This window comes from Lepus europaeus, chromosome 9 (genome assembly GCF_033115175.1).
Source record: "Lepus europaeus isolate LE1 chromosome 9, mLepTim1.pri, whole genome shotgun sequence".
In the NCBI taxonomy this organism is placed as follows: Eukaryota; Metazoa; Chordata; class Mammalia; order Lagomorpha; family Leporidae; genus Lepus; species Lepus europaeus.
In genome coordinates, this window is record NC_084835.1 from 24,711,477 (window position 1) to 24,730,797 (window position 19,321).

The 19,321-nt window shown below is 59.0% G+C and overlaps 1 protein-coding gene across 1 annotated transcript in view; it reads right to left on the reverse strand.

The window, feature by feature from the left end:
- CACNA2D2 (calcium voltage-gated channel auxiliary subunit alpha2delta 2) overlaps positions 1 to 19,321 on the reverse strand; it is a 132,032-nt gene that overhangs the window by 56,780 nt on the left and 55,931 nt on the right. Inside the window, exon 3 of the mRNA XM_062199954.1 lies at positions 10,277 to 10,393. Within this exon, the coding sequence (XP_062055938.1) occupies positions 10,277 to 10,393 (117 nt within the window). The remainder of the gene's footprint in view (positions 1 to 10,276; positions 10,394 to 19,321) is intronic.

The window sequence follows — 19,321 nt, forward strand, 5'->3', positions numbered from 1 at the left end:
AGTGCTTCCTCCTGGTCTCCCATGAGGGTGCAGGGCCCAAGCACCTGGGCCATCTTCCACTGTCTTCCCGGGCCACAGCAGAGAGCTGGACTGGAAGAGGAGCAACTGGGACAGAATCCGGCGCCCTGCCTGGGATTAGAACGTGGGGTGCCGGCACCGCAGGCGGAGGATTAGCCAAGTGAGCCGTGGCGCCAGCCATAGAGTAAATAAATCTTTAAAAATTAAAATAATAACAAAAATTTTAATGTTCTTATAAAAAATGGAGTAAACAGGATGGGGTGGGCATACGGGCAGTGAGTTAAGTCTCTGCTTGTGATGCATGCGTGCCGTATCAGAGACCTTGGTTGAAATACAGGCTCCTCTTCTGATCCAACTCCTCGCTAATGCACCTGGGAGGCAGCAGATCATGGTCTTAGTACTTGGCTCTCTGACATCCACGTGGGAGACCTGGATGGAGTGCCTGGCTCCTGGCTTTGGCCTGGCCTAACCCTGCCTGTTGCATGCATCTGATGGAAGATATCTCTGTCCCTTCTTCTGTCACTCTGCCTTGCAAGTAAATAAATAAATCTTTAAAACAAACAAACCAAAAGAAGTAGTAATAAGCAAGATGCCATGTGGCCAACTGACTCATGTGGCTGAGAGCTGTGGCTATAGGGGCAGGGCTCTCCCCAGGCTCATGGCAGCTGTCTCCCCATCTCTGGGCCTCTGCTCTCTCATCTGTCTCTAGCAGCGCCCTCCTTAGTGCCAGCCGCCACCAAAAGCTGCCTGTCTCTGTGCTCCCCAGGACCGAGGCTCCCCACCCGCCTGCTGGCCCCAGCCTATATGGCTCATGCATGGATGCCCGCCTGGCTCGTGGCCTCCTCACATCCTGCCCTGCCCCTTACCGCCTTCCTGAAGATGCACCTGTCCATCTGCCTACCAGCTCAGGCCTTCTCAGGTGCTGCAGGACTGACAACTAGGAACACAGCAGGGGAGAAGGCTGGGCCTGGGGAGGTCGACGGGGTCGTGTACTCGGCTTTCAGACTTGAAGGCCACCTCTGCTAGGAGGACCCCCTGGAGACCACCCTCCCTTTTGGCCCTTTCTAGGTCCTGGCCCCTGCCCGGGCTGCCCTCGCTGGTCCCAGACATCTGCGCAGTCCACACCTGGGAGTCCTGTGGGCTGTCTACTTGCCCACTGACCTCTACCTTGTCCGGGGAGGGGCTGGACCCCAGGCTCCTCCTGGGTGGCTGGAGGATGGGGCCTCACGCCCCTGGTTATCTCTATGACCAGGCTCCAGCTGGTGTTGACACAGCAAGCACGCCGTGACTCGCATTCACCCAGCACACAGTGGGCAAACACAGGGCGGCTGCAGCAAGGGGCTGCCAGGCGTGGGCAGCCTCACAAATAAGGCCACAGGCCTGTGCCAGGAGGCCAGATGCTGGGAGCAGCCTGGGTCACAGAGGTGCGAGCTGGGGGACAGAGTCCCAACCAGGCTCTCAGAGAGGAGGGGCCTCTAGTTCGGGGCTGGTCCACGTGCTGCCACTGTCCACGGGGCCTAGCCCATGATGTGTCCCCAGGAATGTCCCCTCCTGAATTGGTGTTACCAAGACCCACGCATAAACTGATGACAGGTCTGTGAGGCCACGCTTGTTCCAACTGTGCAGCTAGGGAGCCTCAGATCTGCCAAGGGCTCAGTGGCTGCAGCAAGGGGAAGGTCAAGTCCCTGATTCTCAGTTACCTTTTGTGCCCTGGGCCCAGTCACATGCATCATGTGCCACGTTACACCTGTCTGAGAGGCACGCATGGCCAGATTCTTATTGTGGGCAGTGTCAGGTGAGGATGGTCCAGGACGTGATCACTGGGAGAGGGCTCAGCTAGACCCCAAGGAGTCCCATGCACACCTCTCCATCCCAGGGCACCTCAAGGTGCACTTGCACATGGTGCTCTGCAGGGCCAGATGAGCAGACAAGACTGTCCAGCACTGCACGCCTGTGCCCAGACGCTCAGCCCACAGGCCTCCCTCTGCCCCTGGTCTTTGTACTCCCTCTCCCTTGCTAAACCTTCCTGCCCCCAGGTCCCCCGGCCTGCGTATCACCTGGAGCACTCTGCACTCCTCCAGGGAGGGTCCTCACAAGTCTGTCCCTGCGAGCCTGGTCTGGGGCCTGCACTCACGACAAGCTCAGTGCTCAGCAAACAGAGGCTGAAGCGAGCACTGAGGCACCGGTGGCCTGGGACACAGTGAGCCACAGTCCACTGACCTCTTCCAGGACAACCTCAGGGGCCCCTGCCTGGGGCCACCACGGTACCTGGGCTGGCCTAGACTTCAGATGTGGGCCTGGGGAAGACGACTAAGGGGTCCACAAGAGGCCTGAGGGGCTCCTCACCATCCCTGCACCTGGCACCAGGCTGATGCTGGGTTCCTGGCACCACGCCCTCTGCACCAGCACCCCTGAGCCTGGTTCCTTCTGCCCAGTGCACAGGGGAGGCGCTGCTTGATCTGTATTCTAAGGCGCAGCGTATGAGGAGAGAGAAGTGACCGCCGTTCCCAGAGTGTGTGCTTCTGATGTGCAGCCACCGCTGCGGAACTCGCCTGAGTCCCCTGTCCCGACATGCAGGCCGCACTCACCGGCTCCCCTCCTGGCCTGAGCCTAGTCAGGCTCGCTCACCGCTGGAGCCAGGAGCTCTGGGAAGCTCCACCTGCCCCCTCCAGGCTGTCCCCGCAGGCTTGCTTGTACTGTGTGAACTGTCTTGCACACTTGGACCCCATAGCCCGCTGTCTGTCTTCTTGAAGTCTGGGGCCCTGGAGGGCAGGGATCAGCCTGGCTGACACGCCCCCCACTCTCCGCCAGCCCTTGAACACGAGGATTTCAGAACAAAGGGCCAGATGCTATTAAAACTCAATTAAATTTCTCACTTCTTTGATCCTAAATTAGGCTGGTCGTCCCTGCAGGCCTTCCCCTCTGCCTCCTGACATCTGCCCCCTTTGCCAGTCGGGACCCCCAGGGTGGGCACAAGCAAGAGGGGTCCTCCCTCAGTGCAGGCCTTCTCGGGGGGGGGGGCAGGGTCTCCATTGGGCCCTCAGTTCCTTTTCTCTATCTGGCTGCCCCTCCCCACCCCACCCCCCACCCGCCCTAGATTCCCTCTGCTGTGGTGGGAGGGGTATAGGGCGCAGCTCCAGGCCTCATTTGCGGCCCTCTCCAGCCCAGCCAGGCCTCCCTCTTCGTGTCCCCCGTCGAGGTCCTGCCCCTAGCCCCTGCCTGTGCTCTGCTCTCTGCCTGCAGTGCCCTCCTGCTCCCGGCCTTCCCCTCTGAGGCAGCGGCACCGCTCTGCCTCCTCCCAGACCCTGGGAGCTCTGGGAGGGGCAGGCGCATGGGCTCAGGAGCCAGGAGAAGCAAGGGGATTGTGACCCTGTTTCAGCCAGACAGTGGCCGGGGCTGGCATCCAGTCTCTAGGCCCCTGTCTCCTCTGGCCCTCAGCAAGCAGAGCTTGGCACCACACCCAGCCTCAAGCCAGATTGGGGAAGTGATTTGCTGAGTGACCAAGGGAACAAGTGGATGACAGGGAGCACGCGTGGCGTTCCGAGGGGGGTGCACCTGGTGGCAGCAGCAGGGCCATCAGCTGGAAGGGGCTCTTGGAAGTGAGTCTGAGGCCTGGGGGTCCTCAGCCAATGTGTCCCCAGTTGGGCAGGGAGGACGTGGAGGTTCCTGGCCCCACACACGCCTTTGTTCAGCCTCTGCTCTGGGAGAACGCAGTGATGGTCTCTGTGTGTGTCGGGAGAGGTCACACCCTGGCCCCCAGACCTTTCTTTGGCTGGCAGCTGAGGAATGGCCACAGCTCTTCTTACTCCCCCTGAGACCCTGCACCTTGGAGGAGGTCCCAGGAGAGGGATCAGAGAAGTCCAGCCCCAAATCTGTGACTCGTGTGCTGTGGGGAGCAGTGTGGCTGTGGCTGCCCAGGGCTCACACTAACCCTAAGAACCTACAGGTGTGTGGTGAGTGGACAGCAGCAGACTGTCCCTTCTGCACACATTCCAGCCACCTCCTTCAAGGAGCCCTCTCTGGCCCCCAATTCCTGAGTCCCTCTTCACACCCAAGTCCTCTCCCTCATTTCCTGGCGGGCCAGCCCTCTCTCTCATCGGGACTCCCAGGCAGAAGCGGTTGACTGATGTCCACTCTGTGACTCAAGGCTTCGCCCATCCTCAGGGACCCCCAGTCAGCTCCTGTGGCCGGCGCCTGGCTAGGAAGCAGCAGTGCCGTTTGGGTGCAGAGAACAATCACCGGGAAACGCTGCAATCAGGGAGAAAAGGCTGCAGGGGCCCTGGGCGCCCACGCGCACGCCTAATTGGCTGCGTGTGTCTGTGGGTCCTCTCAAGAGTGGGAAAGCGGAAGGGTCAAGATCTCTTAATGTTGGTAATGGAAGGGCGGCAGAAGCCACTGCCAGCCCCACATAAACACCTTTTAATTGCTCAGGGAGGGTGGGCGGAGGCAGCCCGAGCTGCAGCTCCCCTGCCTGTCTACCCCCCCCCCCCCCCACTCATTGTTACTGTGCCTCTTAGAGGCTCCCACCAGAACCCAGGGCCACAGCACTGGTGTCCATTGCACAAATCTTTCCGAGGCTCATCCTCCAGGCCAGGCAACAGGAGACACCCGTGATCTGGTCCACCCCCAGTCCCCCCGGCCAGCTGCTTGTCTAACCCCCATCAATGAATGTATCAGCTGAACTGGCCTGTGGTCGCCTCAGTGCCAAAGTTTCTCCTCTGAGTCCTTGCTGCCTCCACCAGGCAGCCTTCCCTGTTATCCCTCTGGACTCTTCCCCCTGCTCCATTCCGTCTGTAACTCTCTGAGGTTCCCAGTGTCCTTCTATTCCCGGTGGCTGCCCCTGGCTGGATCACCAGGACAGTGGCTCTCAATTGGGCAGCCTAGCCCCAGAGAATATGGGGCAATCCCTGGAGCCATTTTTGCCTATCACAGCTGGAAGCGTGGTGCGCTACTGGCATCTGGTGGGCAGAGGCCAGGATGCCGCTCCACACCCCACGGTGCACAGAGCAGAATGGCCCAGCTCGCTCAGACCAAGATTTAGAAAGCAGGCTGTCAGCGGCAGCAGTGGAACGTTCTCTTCCTGACATCGGCCGCCAGGCTCCCAGCTCCCGCTCCTCTGAACGCCCAGTCCGGAGCCCAGTTCCTGAACAGAGCCGGCCAAGCTGCCAACAATGCGTCAGTTTAATTGGGTTAAGTGGCCATTAGCGGCAAAAGCAGGGCGCTGTGAGCAGAAGGGTTTTTAATTTTGCCCTTTAAATGATGCTCACTCCCCAGAGAGGCTGCGGACGGTGGGAACGCTGCCCACCAGAGCCCCCAGCACCAAGGCCAGAGCTGTGCCTCCCCTGCCCTCTGCATGTGCATCTCACGGGGGTGCGGGGGTGCTGCATGTCCTGTCTCCACTGCCCAAGGACTTGTCCAAGGTCACAGCACCCCATGCCCTCTTGCCTCAGCCTCATCTACCTGTGATTGGCAAATGCCACGTGGTCACTCGCAGCAGCACCCAGGAGGGCCATCTGCAGGGTCCAGAGCCCAGCTGCCTGGACCCAAAGCCCAGTTCTGCCGTGAGAACTGGAGCAAGCGGCTCCTGGGCCGAGGTCCAGCACCCTTGGTGTAGCTTGGGGACAGGAGAACCCAGTGACAGGGGCAGGACTTGGAGCAAGCGGATGTTCAGCTTATCTCAGGCCCGACACTGGCAGGCCTTCGTAAAGGAGCCAGCAACTGTAGGAGTGAATTTTCCTGCCATTTTAGGGGAATCAGCCTGAAGCCTGACTGCATCTGTGCAGCACTGAAAAAATACCCCCAGACCTGCTGCTTGGTACCCCAGGAGAGTCTGCTGAGCTCCCCTGGAGGCGGGGCCTGGACAACAAGGCTTCAGGAGCTCCCAGGTGCTTCCACTGTGCAGCCTGGGTCAGAAGATCACTGCAGTCAGGCAAAGGTGCTGGCCTCTGGGGTAACAGGCAGGTCCCGAGGTGGAGCAGGGGGACCAGGAGCCTTGAGGAAGGGCAGGGCTTAAACCCAGGTCTGGCCTCTGGCTTGTCTGGGGTTGGAGTTGAAAAGGCCTCTGGCAGTTCAGGCTTCAAGCCACACTGGTGTCCTTCAAGAACCTGCCCTGGCCTGGGCTTCCCATTCCCTGGGAACCAGGCCCACTGAGCCACACTACCCTCAGCCTAGTCCTAGGAGGAGGCTGGCACTGCCTCCGCTGGGCCACCCCTCGCCTTAGCCAAGGGCTCTCCTCTGAGCCGCACAGCAGAGGTACCAGGGACCCCATGCACACGGTGGCCTTGACGACAGCAGCCCCTGGACTTGTGAAACTAGAGGTTTTACCAGGGAGAGTGCTTCACAGAGAGGGAGGCTCATGCCTGGGAGGGGATTGGCCCCACTGCCCCCCAGCACCAGCTGAGGGCCTGATATACAGGAGCCTGCGTGCCTGCTGCTGCAAGGAGGAAGCAGCTAGGACATCTCCACATCCCTCCTAGGGCTCAAGACTCTAAGAGGGCAGGCTCCGGCTCTATCTCCCCGGGTAGCCACAGTTCCAAGACTGGTCCCCTCCATGTCCCCGAAGGCAAGGACCCCACTTATTCCCTGACTTGGGGATGCTGGGTGCCTGCGTCCAAGGTCCCCCATCTGGCCTCCTCCTGCCTGACTCCTGGCCCCTGGAACCACTCCACACATCTTGGAAAAATCTGTTGGAAACATCTGATTGTCACTGACTAGATAAGACAATGAACTTCTCTCCTGTGCTGCTCAGCTCCCTCTTTGCAAGCCCCAAATTAAAATTCCAGACCAGAAAGAAGGATTTAAATTGGATTATTGGATGGGGTCCAGGGAGAGAGGAACAATGGAGTTGGGGGCGGGGGTCTAGGCCCCCAACACACATCTCTTCATATCAGGCTGCAAACAAATGTGGCAAAAGAGGAAGGGACCAGAACTCGACTTAAAACATAATTAACACCAAAGCTGCTCTTGAACAATTAAGACCGAGGAGGGGGAGGGGCGGCCCATTCTCACAGGCCTGGAACCAGGGGCGCTGGTTAGGAGGAGTTACTGGCAGGGAGGGTCCTGGGGGCACAGCTTCAGGGACACTCAGCACGGGGAACCAAGGGCCTGGCTCAGGGTCGGGGAGACCCAGGTTCAAATCCTGGCTCTGCCAAACCCACGTACCTCCGAGTCTTGGTGTCCTCCTCTATGTGGGGCGGCAGGGCCTCCCTCTGGGGCTGCTGTGACCATGACGTGTGGGGTGGGCATGGGGCACAGTGTGGTAAGCCTCTGCTTGCGGTGCACACGCCCCATATTGGAGCACCGGCTCAAGTGCTGTGCTTCTGACCCAGCTTCCTGCGAATGCACCTGGGAGGCAGCAGAGGATGGCTCAAGTACTCGAGTCCCTGCCACCCACATGGGAGACCTGGATGGAGTTCCAGGTTCCTAGCTTTGGTCTGGCTTAGCCCTGGCTGTTGTGGGCATCTGGGGAGTGAGCCAGTAGATGGAAGATATCTCTTTTTCTCTCTCTATGTCTGTGTGTGTGTCTTCAAAATAAATAAATCTTTATTTTTTATTTATTTGACAGATAGAGTTATAGACAGTGAGAGAGAGAGACAGAGAGAAAGGTCTTCCTTTTCTGTTGGTTCACCCCCCAAATGGCCGCTATGGCCAGTGCTGCGCTGATCTGAAGCCAGGAGCCAGGTGCTTCCTCCTGGTCTCCCATGCAGGTGCAGGGGCCCAAGTACCTGGGCCATCCTCCACCGCCTTCCCGGGCCACAGCAGAGAGCTGGACTGGAAGAGGAGCAACTGGGACTAGAACCTGGTGCCCATATGGAATGCTGGCACCGCAGGCAGAGGATTAGCCAAGTGAGCCATGGCGCCAGCCCCAATAAATAAATCTTTAACAAAATAAAAAGAAAGAAAGAAACTGCCCAGTAGGTGTGTATTTTTCCCATCTTTCTTCCATCGAAAATAATCTGTATTAGTGCTGATTGTACACCAGGCCATGGGCTGGAAAGGAGAGACATCTGTCCTCCCCCGAGGGGTAGGGTCCAGCACAAAGGGTGCAAGGAGAGGGGCGGGGCCAGGACCCCCGGGCTCTGGCTGTCCTCTGCCCCAAGCCATTCGAGCTGAATGTTCCTCTAGGGTTGGGCAAGGGGCTGTGGGGACTTCCAGTCCTGGGATCCCCAAGGAGCATGGCAAGAGGGTGGGACCAGGCATCTGAGGTGCCACTGAGGCCACCAGGCCTGGAGGCTGCAAATAGAAGTCCTAAGGGTCTGAAGGATGCCTCTTCCCACACAAGTTCAGGGCTGGGTGGGTAGCACTTTGTACATGGAGCAGAGGGCAGCAAAGCTGGAATGAGGGAAGAAGGAGACAGAGGAGGAAAGGAGGGGAGGGCGTCAGGTTGAGCCCAGTTCCTGGAAAGGCCAGGAGGTGCAGTGTGGAGTGCTGGCTAGGTGGGGCTAGCAGACAGGGTCCCATGATCTGTCTGGGAGGGACCTTTGGACCCCACTGGGGCTGCTGTCCCAGCCAAGGGCTTGGCTTTGCCTTCTACAACAGCTCACTTCCCCGACAGTCTCCCTGTACCTGTGGCTAGGAGATCTTGAAGATAAAGCAGGCATGCGCTGAACCCAGCTGTGGATCTTCTAGGTCTGCCATGGGCAGGACAACCTTGGAGTCCACTTTCTTTTCTTTTCTTTTAAGATTTATTTTTTTTTTCTTATTTATTTGAAAGTCAGAGTTACAGAGAGGAAGAGAGAAATTAATCTTTTATCTGCTGGTTCATTCCCCAGATGGTCACAATGGCTGGGACTGGGCTGGGCTGAAATCAGAAGCCAGGAGCTTCTTCTGGGTCTCCCACACGAGTGCAGGGGCCCAAGCACTTGAGCCATATTCCAATGCTTCCCCAGGCACATTAGCAGGGAGCTAGATGGGAAATGAAGCATCTGGTACTGTATCTGGTGCTCACATGGGATACCTGCGCTGTAGGCAGAGACTTAACCCCACACGCCACAGAGCCGGCCCTGGAATCCACTTTCTCCAGGCCTCTGGCCCTAGGATGTGGCCTCTCCCTATTCTATGAGACCAGGTTACAGCAGGGGTGACCTGCTGAGGGGCAGCAGGGCCCAGTGCCTGGAGAGGGGGATTCTAGTTCCCTCCTGGGGCCTGGGGATTGAGGGGTCTGGGCTGGGGTGGCAGCCCTGACTTGACCCTGCCAGCCTGGACATGGCTTGCATGAACTTTCTCGTTTTTAAAAAAGTTACTTTATTGAGATACAATTCACATATCAGCAAAATCGCCCATCTAAAGCACACAATTCCGTGATGTTTAGCATATTCAGAGTTGTATAACCATTGCCACAATCTAATTTTAGAATATTTTCATCACCCCCAAAGAAACCTTGTACCCATTAGCAAAGCTCTCCCCACCCCTTCCCCTCCAGCCCCAGGCAACCGCATATCTACTTTCCATTTCTATGGCTTTGCCTGCTCTGGACATCTCATAGAAATGGGATCACACAACATGTGGTCTTTTGTCACCAGCTTCCTGCACTTTGCATAATGTTTTCAAGTTCATCTACGTCACTGCATGTAGCAAGACTTCATTCTTTTTTATTGGCCCTGTCTACCTTCGACACAGGCTGCGCAGCTGCAGGTGCCTCTGATCTGGGGTCAGCCTGGACACCTCCTGCCTGTCTCCACAGCACCCACCAAGGGGTCTGCCTGCATTGTCAGGATGGCCCAGCAGGTACGGGCACCCTGCAGAACCCCTGGGGCTCACAAGCACATCTCTCTGAGGCCCAGGGATGAGGGTGGAGAAATGATGTGCCAAGTCATGGGCAGAACACAGGCTTCAGCCTCCAGCCGTCCATGCCATGGCTTCTCTGTAGAGTATCCGGGGCCCCTTAGTACCACAAGCCCCGTCATCAACAGCTCACTCTCCTGGCCAGGTCCTCGCCTAGGGCACTACCCACAAACAGCAGGGGACCCACAGCAATGGCAGACCCTCAGGCTGGGGGGAAAAAGGGCTCCCACCTTCATGCCCACACAGGGCCCCCAACACTCCAGGCCACCCCTTGCGCAGCCCACTCCAGACAAAACCCTCTCGCTCCCGCCTCAGCTGTCGCAGCCCATGAGGACACAGCTCTGCCTACCACAGCCTAAATTCAGAGGGCCAGGAAGCCATGTGCTGACCAAGGGTGAGAACATGGCACTCAGGACAGGGCTGCTCCACCTGGCCCTGCCTCAGTATGTCCCCAGCTCCCAGCCCCCATGCCTACCTTCAGGGCCTGCACCTTCCTGTCCAGCAGGCTCTCGATGTCCCCGGCCACCTTCTCCACCAGCTTCTGGGGCTCATTCTCCTGCACCTCAAACAGGTTCCTGTTGTCCTTGTAGATCTGGAAGGAAGCAGAGGCCGGGGTGAGGCTAGAGTGGTCCTACGCTCCCACGCCAGGGCCCCTGCATGCCTGCTCTGCAGGCTTCACCCCTTCCCACCCTGGCCTTGGCCCCTGAGAACGAGCATGGAAGACCAGGGCCCTCGGGCACCATCAGGGTCAGCTCCACAGCCTGCGTCCGGGATGAGGCCACTGTGTGGTTGGTGGGATCTGGTTGTCATCGTTGTCTCTGGGCCTCGGGGTTCCCCCTGCAGCACCAGGAGCAGCAGCCCCCTTCTTGCTCAGAGTGGCTGTGCAGAGCAGAGGGGGGTGGGTGGGGGGGTGGGTGGGCTGGCCAGAGGCAGGACGTCAGGAGTGATGGTGCCGCTAAGCACTCTATCCGCCCACAGGCCCACATGGAGGTGCTCTCACGCCCATGCACGTTTGTACACGTGCACACCCACATGCATATCACACACGCACAGCCAGCCCCCTCCTCCTGCCATGGGCTCAACTAGCCACGCTCCTTGCTGCTGCTGCTGCTGCTACCTCCGGGCATTCCTAGAAACTGTAGCCCCTGGGGGGCTTCTCTGTCACTGAGGGCATAGACCATGGAGGGCAGGGACCAGGGCAGAAGGAACAGGTCAGGGGGATGAATCTGCCCATCCCTCCACCTGGGGCTGGGGGTCTGTGCTCATGCGTACGTGATGTGAATCCGACAGCATGTGTGTGTGCATGTGTGAGACAGAGACCGGGCGGGGTGTGTGTGGGGGGAGACGGCACTACACATCGGCCTGTGTGCAAGTGCATTGTGTTGGGTATGGGGTTCTTAGGGCTTCTAGATGAAGCCTGGGGGCTTGCAGGACTCTCAGAAGCACATTTCTGCCAGAGCCTTTGTTCGTGGCTGGGGTCTTGAGTGTGGGCTCACGCATGCATGCAAATGTGTGCGGTATGTGATACACTCCTGCGTCTGTCTCCAAGCCTGATCAGGTCTGTGTGTCTATTCAGGTGACCCTAGGCAGTTGGGCCCCTTTCCCACGCGAGGTCACAGGCCAGACTGCCATGACTGTGCTGAGCCACCAGGCTGTGCAGAAGGAGAAAGAGGAGACAGAGAGGTGCTGAGGGGCGACAAGGAGGGGGCAGAGGCAGCTGATGCGAGACAGACAGGCAGAGATCAGGTCGGCAGAGGGACAGCTAGATGGTGGGGAGATAAGGCCTCTGCCGTCCGACAGGGGGAGGGGCCAGGCGCTGCCAGAGCTGCTGCCCTGCTGCCCACCCAGTGCCCGGCAGTGCAAGGGTTAAAGCACTGCTCAGAGCCGGCTCAGGCAATCTTCTCCTCCTCCCGCCACCCCCCATCCTCCCGGCTTCTCTTTTCTTTTTGTCCTTCTCTTAGAACAAAATAATTTGTGGTGAAGTCGCTCCTTCCCGCAGAGCAGTGGCAATTAGGGGGCGAGCTGCAAGGCCTGGCCGCGAGGCTGGGGAGGATGGAGGCCCCAAGTGGGCTCCAGGCCAGGCTACTCCCCAGACCCTTGGACGGGGGGCCCTCAGAGAGAGGACAGTGATAAAGACACAGGATGAGGAGGGGTCGGAGAACTGGGGTCACAGGGACATGCAGGGAGCTGCAGCCCAGTGCCTTACGGCTGGGGGAACTGAGGCCTAGAAACAGGAGAGGCTAGGTCAAGGCCATGTGACTGAAGGGCAACACCAGGTCTTCCATCTGCCCTGTCCCATCCTTCCCAGGTTTGGAGACACACTCCCCTTTCTCCAGTCTCGGACCACACCCCACAGCTGTGTTGTGGCCGTGGTCTAAGCCACAAAGGCTGAAGTCTCCACCAGGTGGTACCTTGGGCCCACTTGTGCCAGTAGGGGGCGCAGCAGCCTGGCTTCCAGGGTGGGGGTGGGGGGCTGGCGATGAATTTCCCCCGTCAAGGTCATTGCCAGTGCAGCAGTAGGTCAGGGCAGACCAGAGTGGCAGCCACCCCAGGATCCGAGGCTGGAGCCCACAGGTCTGACATCTCTCCTGGGGGAACCTGGGAATCCCTACCCCAGGGCCCTAGGGGCCCTTACAGCCTGGAGTGGTGCCTACACGGGGCTCGGGAGAAGAGGCTTCCAAGTGGCAGGGGCTCTTCCCAGGTGCCCGGTAGGGGACCTGAGAGTTTAGAAGTTGAGACCCTGCCCAAAGTCACCCATCTCTGAATCTCAGTGGCCAAATCACTAGACAGAGAATGGCTGTCCCACCTCGCAGGTGGACCCAGGACAGCAGCAGCCCTCTTGTCACTCCCGCTGCTGCTCAGGACTGCTAGAATTCTGCAGAAGGAGTCACAGTCCCCTCCCTGCCCCCGCCCTCTCTCTGCTAGATCTGCACACTTACGGCTGTCCAAAGCCATCAGCTTCCACGCCTCCAGCCCCACTCCCTCCTGTCGGGTCCCCACTCACTCTGTCCTTGTCTCTGACACCCCAGTCTCAGCCCTGGAGGTGACAGCAGGAGTCCAGATGCTGGGACACCCCTGACAAGGCACAGCGGGGCCAGCTCCCTTCCATCTCCCCCAGTTCTGTGTCTGTGTGCAGCAGATACTCGGTAAATGCATGTGCCCAACTCTCCATGTCCAAGAGCAGCTGAGACAGACCTCGGAGCCCAGGGATGGGCCTCTGTCCCGCTTCCTCCCTGCTCCACTTCTACCCAAGGACGGCCTCCTGCAAGCCCTGGTGCCAGCGTTTGGGCCTCTCCGGCCTGTCAACATGCCGTGAGCCTGCAGGTCTGGGGGGGCGCCCACTGCCAGCCACACCTGTTTCGCATACCGCATGAGGCACAGCAGTCCTAGACAGGTGGTCCCCCAGGGCCTCACTCCTCAACATTCTCCTGGGCCGGCTCCACTTGTGCTGTCTCCTGGGATGGGTCCTGAGCTGGGCCCAGAGTCCCAGGGGTCCCTGAGTGACACAGTCCAGGACATGGCCCCACCCTGGAAGATAGGTCATTACCACATGGATGTGGTCCAGGGAGGTGCTTTCCACCTGCAGGCCTTGCAGGGAGCCCAGGAGAGCTCTGGGGAACCTCAGAGCATGGATCCTGATCAGAGCTAGTTCCCTTGGAGCCCCAGCCTCCAGCCCTGCACCTGCGGCCAGCCAGGAGGCAGCAAGAAGCCCAGGGGCCACAGAGGTATGGGGCCTTGTTAACCACAGCAGGACCGCACAATGGTTGGTGTCCTTGGCCCAGAGTTAATTGGAAAGCCCCAACATCAGGGCGCCACCTCTCCTCAGGTGGTTGGATGGGGACAGTGATGGGGTCCAGCAGAGCCTCGGGGTGTTGCAGCTCCAAGCCAGCAGTGATGAGGAGAGGCAAGGGTTTCATTCTACACAGGACTGTAGAATGGTAGGGGACCTGTGGGAGAGGGCAGGTGATACAGCGGCAAAGGGGTTGTGAAACTGGGCAGGGGGCAGGGTGCCTGAAGCCATGAGGAATACTTCTGGAGGCTGTTTGGAACCCCTCAATTCCCCCACCCTGTGCTATGTACCTATGGTCACTGCTCACCTGAGTGTCCTCCTCCTGGAGGACACACCTACCCCCCAGTCACAGAGAGACCTGTCTCTCCATCCCTCCCCTCCCCTGGCGCCAGTTCCAACCCAATCCTCGGGGCCTAGCTATTCTTTGTTAAGAGACACATCTGGGGGCCAGCGCTGTCACGTAGCCGCTAAAGGTGCCATCTGCAACCCAGCAACCCATATGGGTGCCAGTTCATATCTTGGCTACTCCACTTCAGACCCAGCTGCCTGATGACAGCCTGGGAAAGGCAACGGAAGATGGCCCAGGTGCTTGGGCCCCTGCACCCACACAGGAGACCAGGAGGAAGCTCCTCGTTCCTGGTTTTGGCCTGGCGCAGCCCCCATTGTGGCCATCTGGAGAGTGAACCAATGGATGATATATATATATATATATTTCTCTGTCTGTCCCTCTCTGTAACTTAGACCATCAAACAAATAAATAAATCTTAGAAGGGCACTTCAAGGCCGGCGCTGTGGCATAGCAGGTAAAGCCGCTGCTTGTGATGCCAGCATCCCATATGGGTGCCGATTCGAGACCCGGCTGCTCCACTTCCGATCCAGCTCTCTGCTGTAGCCTGGGAAAGCAGTGGAAGATGGCCCAAGTCCTTGGGCCCCTGCACCTGTGTGGGAGACCCCGAAGAAGCTCCTGGCTCCTGGCTTTGCATCGGTGCAGCTCCGGCTGTTGTGGCCAATTAGGGAGTGAACCAGCAGATGGAAGACCTCTCTCTGCCTCTCCTTCTCTCTCTGTGTAACTCTGACTTTCAAATATAATAAATACATCTTAAAAAAAAGAAGGGCATGTCTGACAAGTCTCGGGGTTCCTCAGCCTCTTCTGGGGCCCCAAGCACAGTGCCCAGCTTTGTACTCCCTCAGATGGCCCTGCATAAACAGGAGGACGTGTGCAGGGGCAGTGACCTGGGACTGGAAGCCTGGCCCTCTCCGGGCTAAGGGGGGCCACCATCATCCCCACAGCTCCCAACAGAACTGACTGTGACAGGGGGTCAAGCTAGGAGCCCCGACATGGCTGCACCTGCACCTCAGCACCTCGGACAGCCTCCGGGGGAGACAAAAGGCCTCAGGACAAGTGGCCTGGGCAGACCCCCATCAGATGCATTTTGGAAGGCTCCAGAGAGCCAGCAGCAGAGGGGCCCAGACCTGAGCCAGCACCCAACCTGCCTAAGGTGAGGAGGGAGGTGGGAGGGGGAGGAACCAGAGATGGAGGAGGGGGATAGGAAAGGAGAAGCCTCAGGAGCACCCCTGTCTGCTGAGTGTTGGCTGCGGCCACCCCGGCAGGTGCTTTACACACTCATCTCTAGCAACTCTGAGGAGAGGTCATTCCAGCGTCCCCTCTTGGTGGACAGGACACCAGGAACCATCAGGCAAAGCCACACAGTGCAGCTGGGGCCTCACCGGCTCTGTGAGATCCAACGCCCTTGCTTTGGGTTCCAGTCTTGGTGCAGTTCTGTGCCTTGCATCTACCGTTAAACTTGAAGGTGAGGTCGGTGGGAAAAGGGGCTAAGGGATGAACAGGGTGTTCAACAGCGGGGAGAGGGACTGGGGCAGATGAAGGGGGACTGAGGCCACTCTGGAGGGGCAGGGGCACCGGCAGAAGCAGCCGGACTGACAGACTGGTAGACCGACAGACCAAGTCCCCAGCCCTGGGAGTGGAAACAGGCACAGGCACGCCTGCAGCTCCTCTCCACGGCGAAGGTGAACAAGCCCCAATCTCTGGAAGATTAAATTAGAAAGCAAATGGAACAAGTGAGATGTGATGCAGGCTCAGCCTCGCTGCTGGCTGAGTTCTTGGAGGCCTGGGCCTGAATTGGGGTCCAGCCAGGTGGCCCAGCATCCCAGACCCCCACCCTGTTCCACCAGCCCAGGGTGCTGGCAGGGTCCGGGCACAGGGGATCTATGGCAGGGGGACTTCAGAGCATCGGGCGGCGCCGGGAGGAGGCCCATGCTGCTCAGGGGCGTGCTCCCTCCGCAAATGCCGTGTGCCTCGCAGTCGCCGGCCCACTGCAGGTTAGGCTCGCGTGGAGTCAGCTGCATGTGGCGTCCTGTCTCAGTCAGGGTCTGTGCACTGTGACACCGGTTGTCACGTTGTTAATCAGGTAAGGACTGCCTGGGAGGAACACTTTCCCTGGAAGGGATCACAGACGCTAACCAGGCCGTGACAATGCGGCCTGGCATGGGCTATGGCGGACACAGGGGCAGCGTGGGAGCAGGAGCCATTGCTCCTGGCCGGCTGCCTGCAGCAGGGAGGACGTGGCCCTCCGGGGTTGGGGGCCCATCAACAGCACCCTCCTCCCTGCATCCTCACTGGGATCCTCACGAGCCCAGGGTAGGTGAGAAGCGCCCAGCGGCCCCCAGGTCCCTTGGCTGCCAGAGGCAGCTTCTAGAATTTCCTGCCAGCAGGTTTCCTTTTACAAAACTCAGAGGGGCATGAAGGCCCCGCCACCACCCCCAGCAACGCCTCCCTGTTTTTAAAGTTAAAGTTTAGTTGACTGTCATCCATTACCGCAATTAGTACATTATGTCTAATTATGCAATTAGTGTAAAAAGTGCACTTGCCGCTGAGAATGGGAAATCACGCCGCCTCGTTACGCTGTAAAATCCATGTCATAAAAAGGCTCAATCTCTTGTTTTTCAAAAGACACAAAAACCAACACAAAACAATAAACCAAATCCTCCCAGCCAGCTTCCCCGTGGTGGTCCCGGCAGACCCCTACCTCCGTGAGGCCTCTGCACCCTCCGAAGCCCCCATCTCCTATCCCAGAACACAAGGCCCATTCCTGGGCGTGGCCCTGTCCCTGCTCCTCTGACACTGACCTTGAAACTGTGGTGATACCGAGCACCCAGCTACTCTAGGCGTGGCTGGGAGCAAGGGCCCTGGTGTTAAGGCCTGGATCTCGGGCGAGAACGGTCTGGAGGGGTAACCCCTCCCACAGCTCCAGAAATGAGAGGTCTTCTCTCTGAGGTTCTGATGGCTACTCTGAACAGATGGGTACACTCTCGAGTATACTGGAGCAAACTGGAGGGATTTTCTCACACTCAGGGCTCCCAAATCTGGGAAACACTGCCTGGATAAGTAGTGAGCACCCTGTCACAGGGAGTATGCAAGCCCAGCTGTCAGAGATTCAGCACAGAAATTCCTCCACAGCCACAGTGTTTGGCTGCTAGGCGGTCACCCTCAGGGAATAGCACTCTGTGGCGGGGTGCCTGTGTGAAGGCTACAGGCTGTGACGTCATTTTCCCTAAGTTCTGGCCCCTGGTGGTCAAGGGAACGCTCTGGGGACAGGTAGAAGGTAAGAGGGGAAAATGACGGGAATGTCTCCCTACTACTAGGAGGTGACAGCCCCAAACGGCCCAGCCCATGGAGGGGCTGGGGAGGGAACATACTCCAGTGTCCCTGCCTGTCCTTGTCAGCACGGTGCATACTCCTGTGCACCTCAAAAGCAAATGCTGCAGGACCAAAGCCACCTGCACCCCATCTCCAGGGTCACAAGCTAGGGGCCACTGAGCAGCTTCCCTGAGCCCCTGCCTCCAAGCTCTCAACACTCCTTGATGTGAGATGCTCAACTGAGGCCTGGGGGTGAATGAGGCTGTGCTGGAGAGGCACTGTCACAGACAAGACCTGCCCTGGCTCGCAGGGTGACCACTGACTGCTGAGCCCAGACACAGCGTCCACAGAACAGAGGATCTGAGACATGGAGCCCCCAGCAGGCCAGAGCCCATGGGACATCATGGCCTTGCAGGTGCAGCCACCGGCATTGTGTACCCATAGGTTCTGGGTGTGCTGAGATGCCTGGGTGCTGACCACGCCCCTGCAGGAAGCTCTTACCAAGGCAGCTGGGTGGGGGAGAAGGGGATCCCACCAGAGACACCTGTCACCTAAACTCAAGATGATGGTCTTTGGACAGTTGCAGCCTAGAGGGCAGGGGGGAAAGCTGTGGCACAGCCCAGCCACTTGGATGCCAGCCATGGGGACATCCAGTGCTCCTCATCCTCTCATTTGGCCTGGAGAGCAACAGGGGTAGGCGACTTGAGCTGGAGGGGAAACCACACTATAGGCAAGATCCAGGGGCTCCTGCCTGCTCCCTCCCTGGGCCGGGAGCCGCACCGGCTGTCGAGGCAGCTGGGAGGGAAGCTGTGCCCAGCACACCAGCTGGCAACGGGGGAGTGCGAGTAAACAGAGCCGCACTTTCCCGGGTGGCGGCCGGCTGGTGTGGGCGCCCGTGTTGATGGGAAACAGACTGTTTGTGTCGGTGTCTGGGCCCCCTCGCCACCCACCCTGGCTCCGCTCTCTCCGCTGCCTCCACCTCCAGTTGGCCCCGCCTTCCTTCCTCCAGGATTCCTCTGGATCTCTACTGCAAAAGGACAGAGACAGTGACGGCAGGGCCCTCCGTGTGGCCAGACAGGACTCACCCCACTGAGCCATCCTACCCACCCCACAGGGCAGGTAGGGCTGGCATCGCCTAACAGCGGGAGGAAGCAGGGCTCTGGAAGAGGGGCACGTGGATGGGAGACTGTGAGGCAGGGAGCGGAGGTGCCTGCCTTCCTGCGCTTCTCAGACCCCAGCCAGCAGCGCCAGGCCCTGGGTGCCCTGGGCTCTCCTGCTCCCCAGATAAGCCTGGTCTGCTCTATACCTTAGTGCACTGCCTCCAGCAGCCCTGGCTCAGCTTGGCCTTGGTAGAGGACCGCGCCCTCGGAGCACAGCCCCCAGACCCTCCCTTCCATCCCGCAGCCCGAGTGCAGAGACCGAGGGTCTGGGTGCTGCTTGCCTTGCTGCCTCTCCAAGCCTGTCACCCTGTGAGCCTCCGTCTTCGGGCCTGTAAGATGGGGGTTAGCACAGGGTGCTGTCCACCCGTGCCTCAGAGCAGCATGCCGGGAGGGCGAGATGAAGGCTCTGGGAGCCAGGGAGTGGGCCGGGGAGGACTCCTCGTCACCTCAGAGCCCCATCTGAGGCGGCTGACCCTGGCAGAGATGTATACTCGAAATTCTTTCACGAGTCGGATTTGTGGCTCAGCCTAAGGTACGATTCTGAGGGCTGGGGAGCAAACGGCAGAACCCTGCTTCCCAGTCTGTGTGGTCTCCACCCTGCCCCCAACAGCACCGATAGCTCACGGTGGGCAACTCTCTGTAGGGCTGCGGCAGGTCCCCCAGGGACTCCACAGTCGCTAGAAACTGACCATGCCCCCGAGCCTCCAGTTGGATTTCAGGGTGGGGGTGCATCTGACTTTTTCTGTTCACCTCTCCCCATGACCTGCGACACCCAGGGGTTACCCAGCAGCTGCGTGCCTCCTCCTCCTCTTCTTCTTTTTTAAAAAGATTTATTTATTTTACTTGAAAGAGTTACACAGAGAGAAGGAGAGGCAGAGAGAGAGAGAGAGAGAAAGAGAATCTTCCATCCGC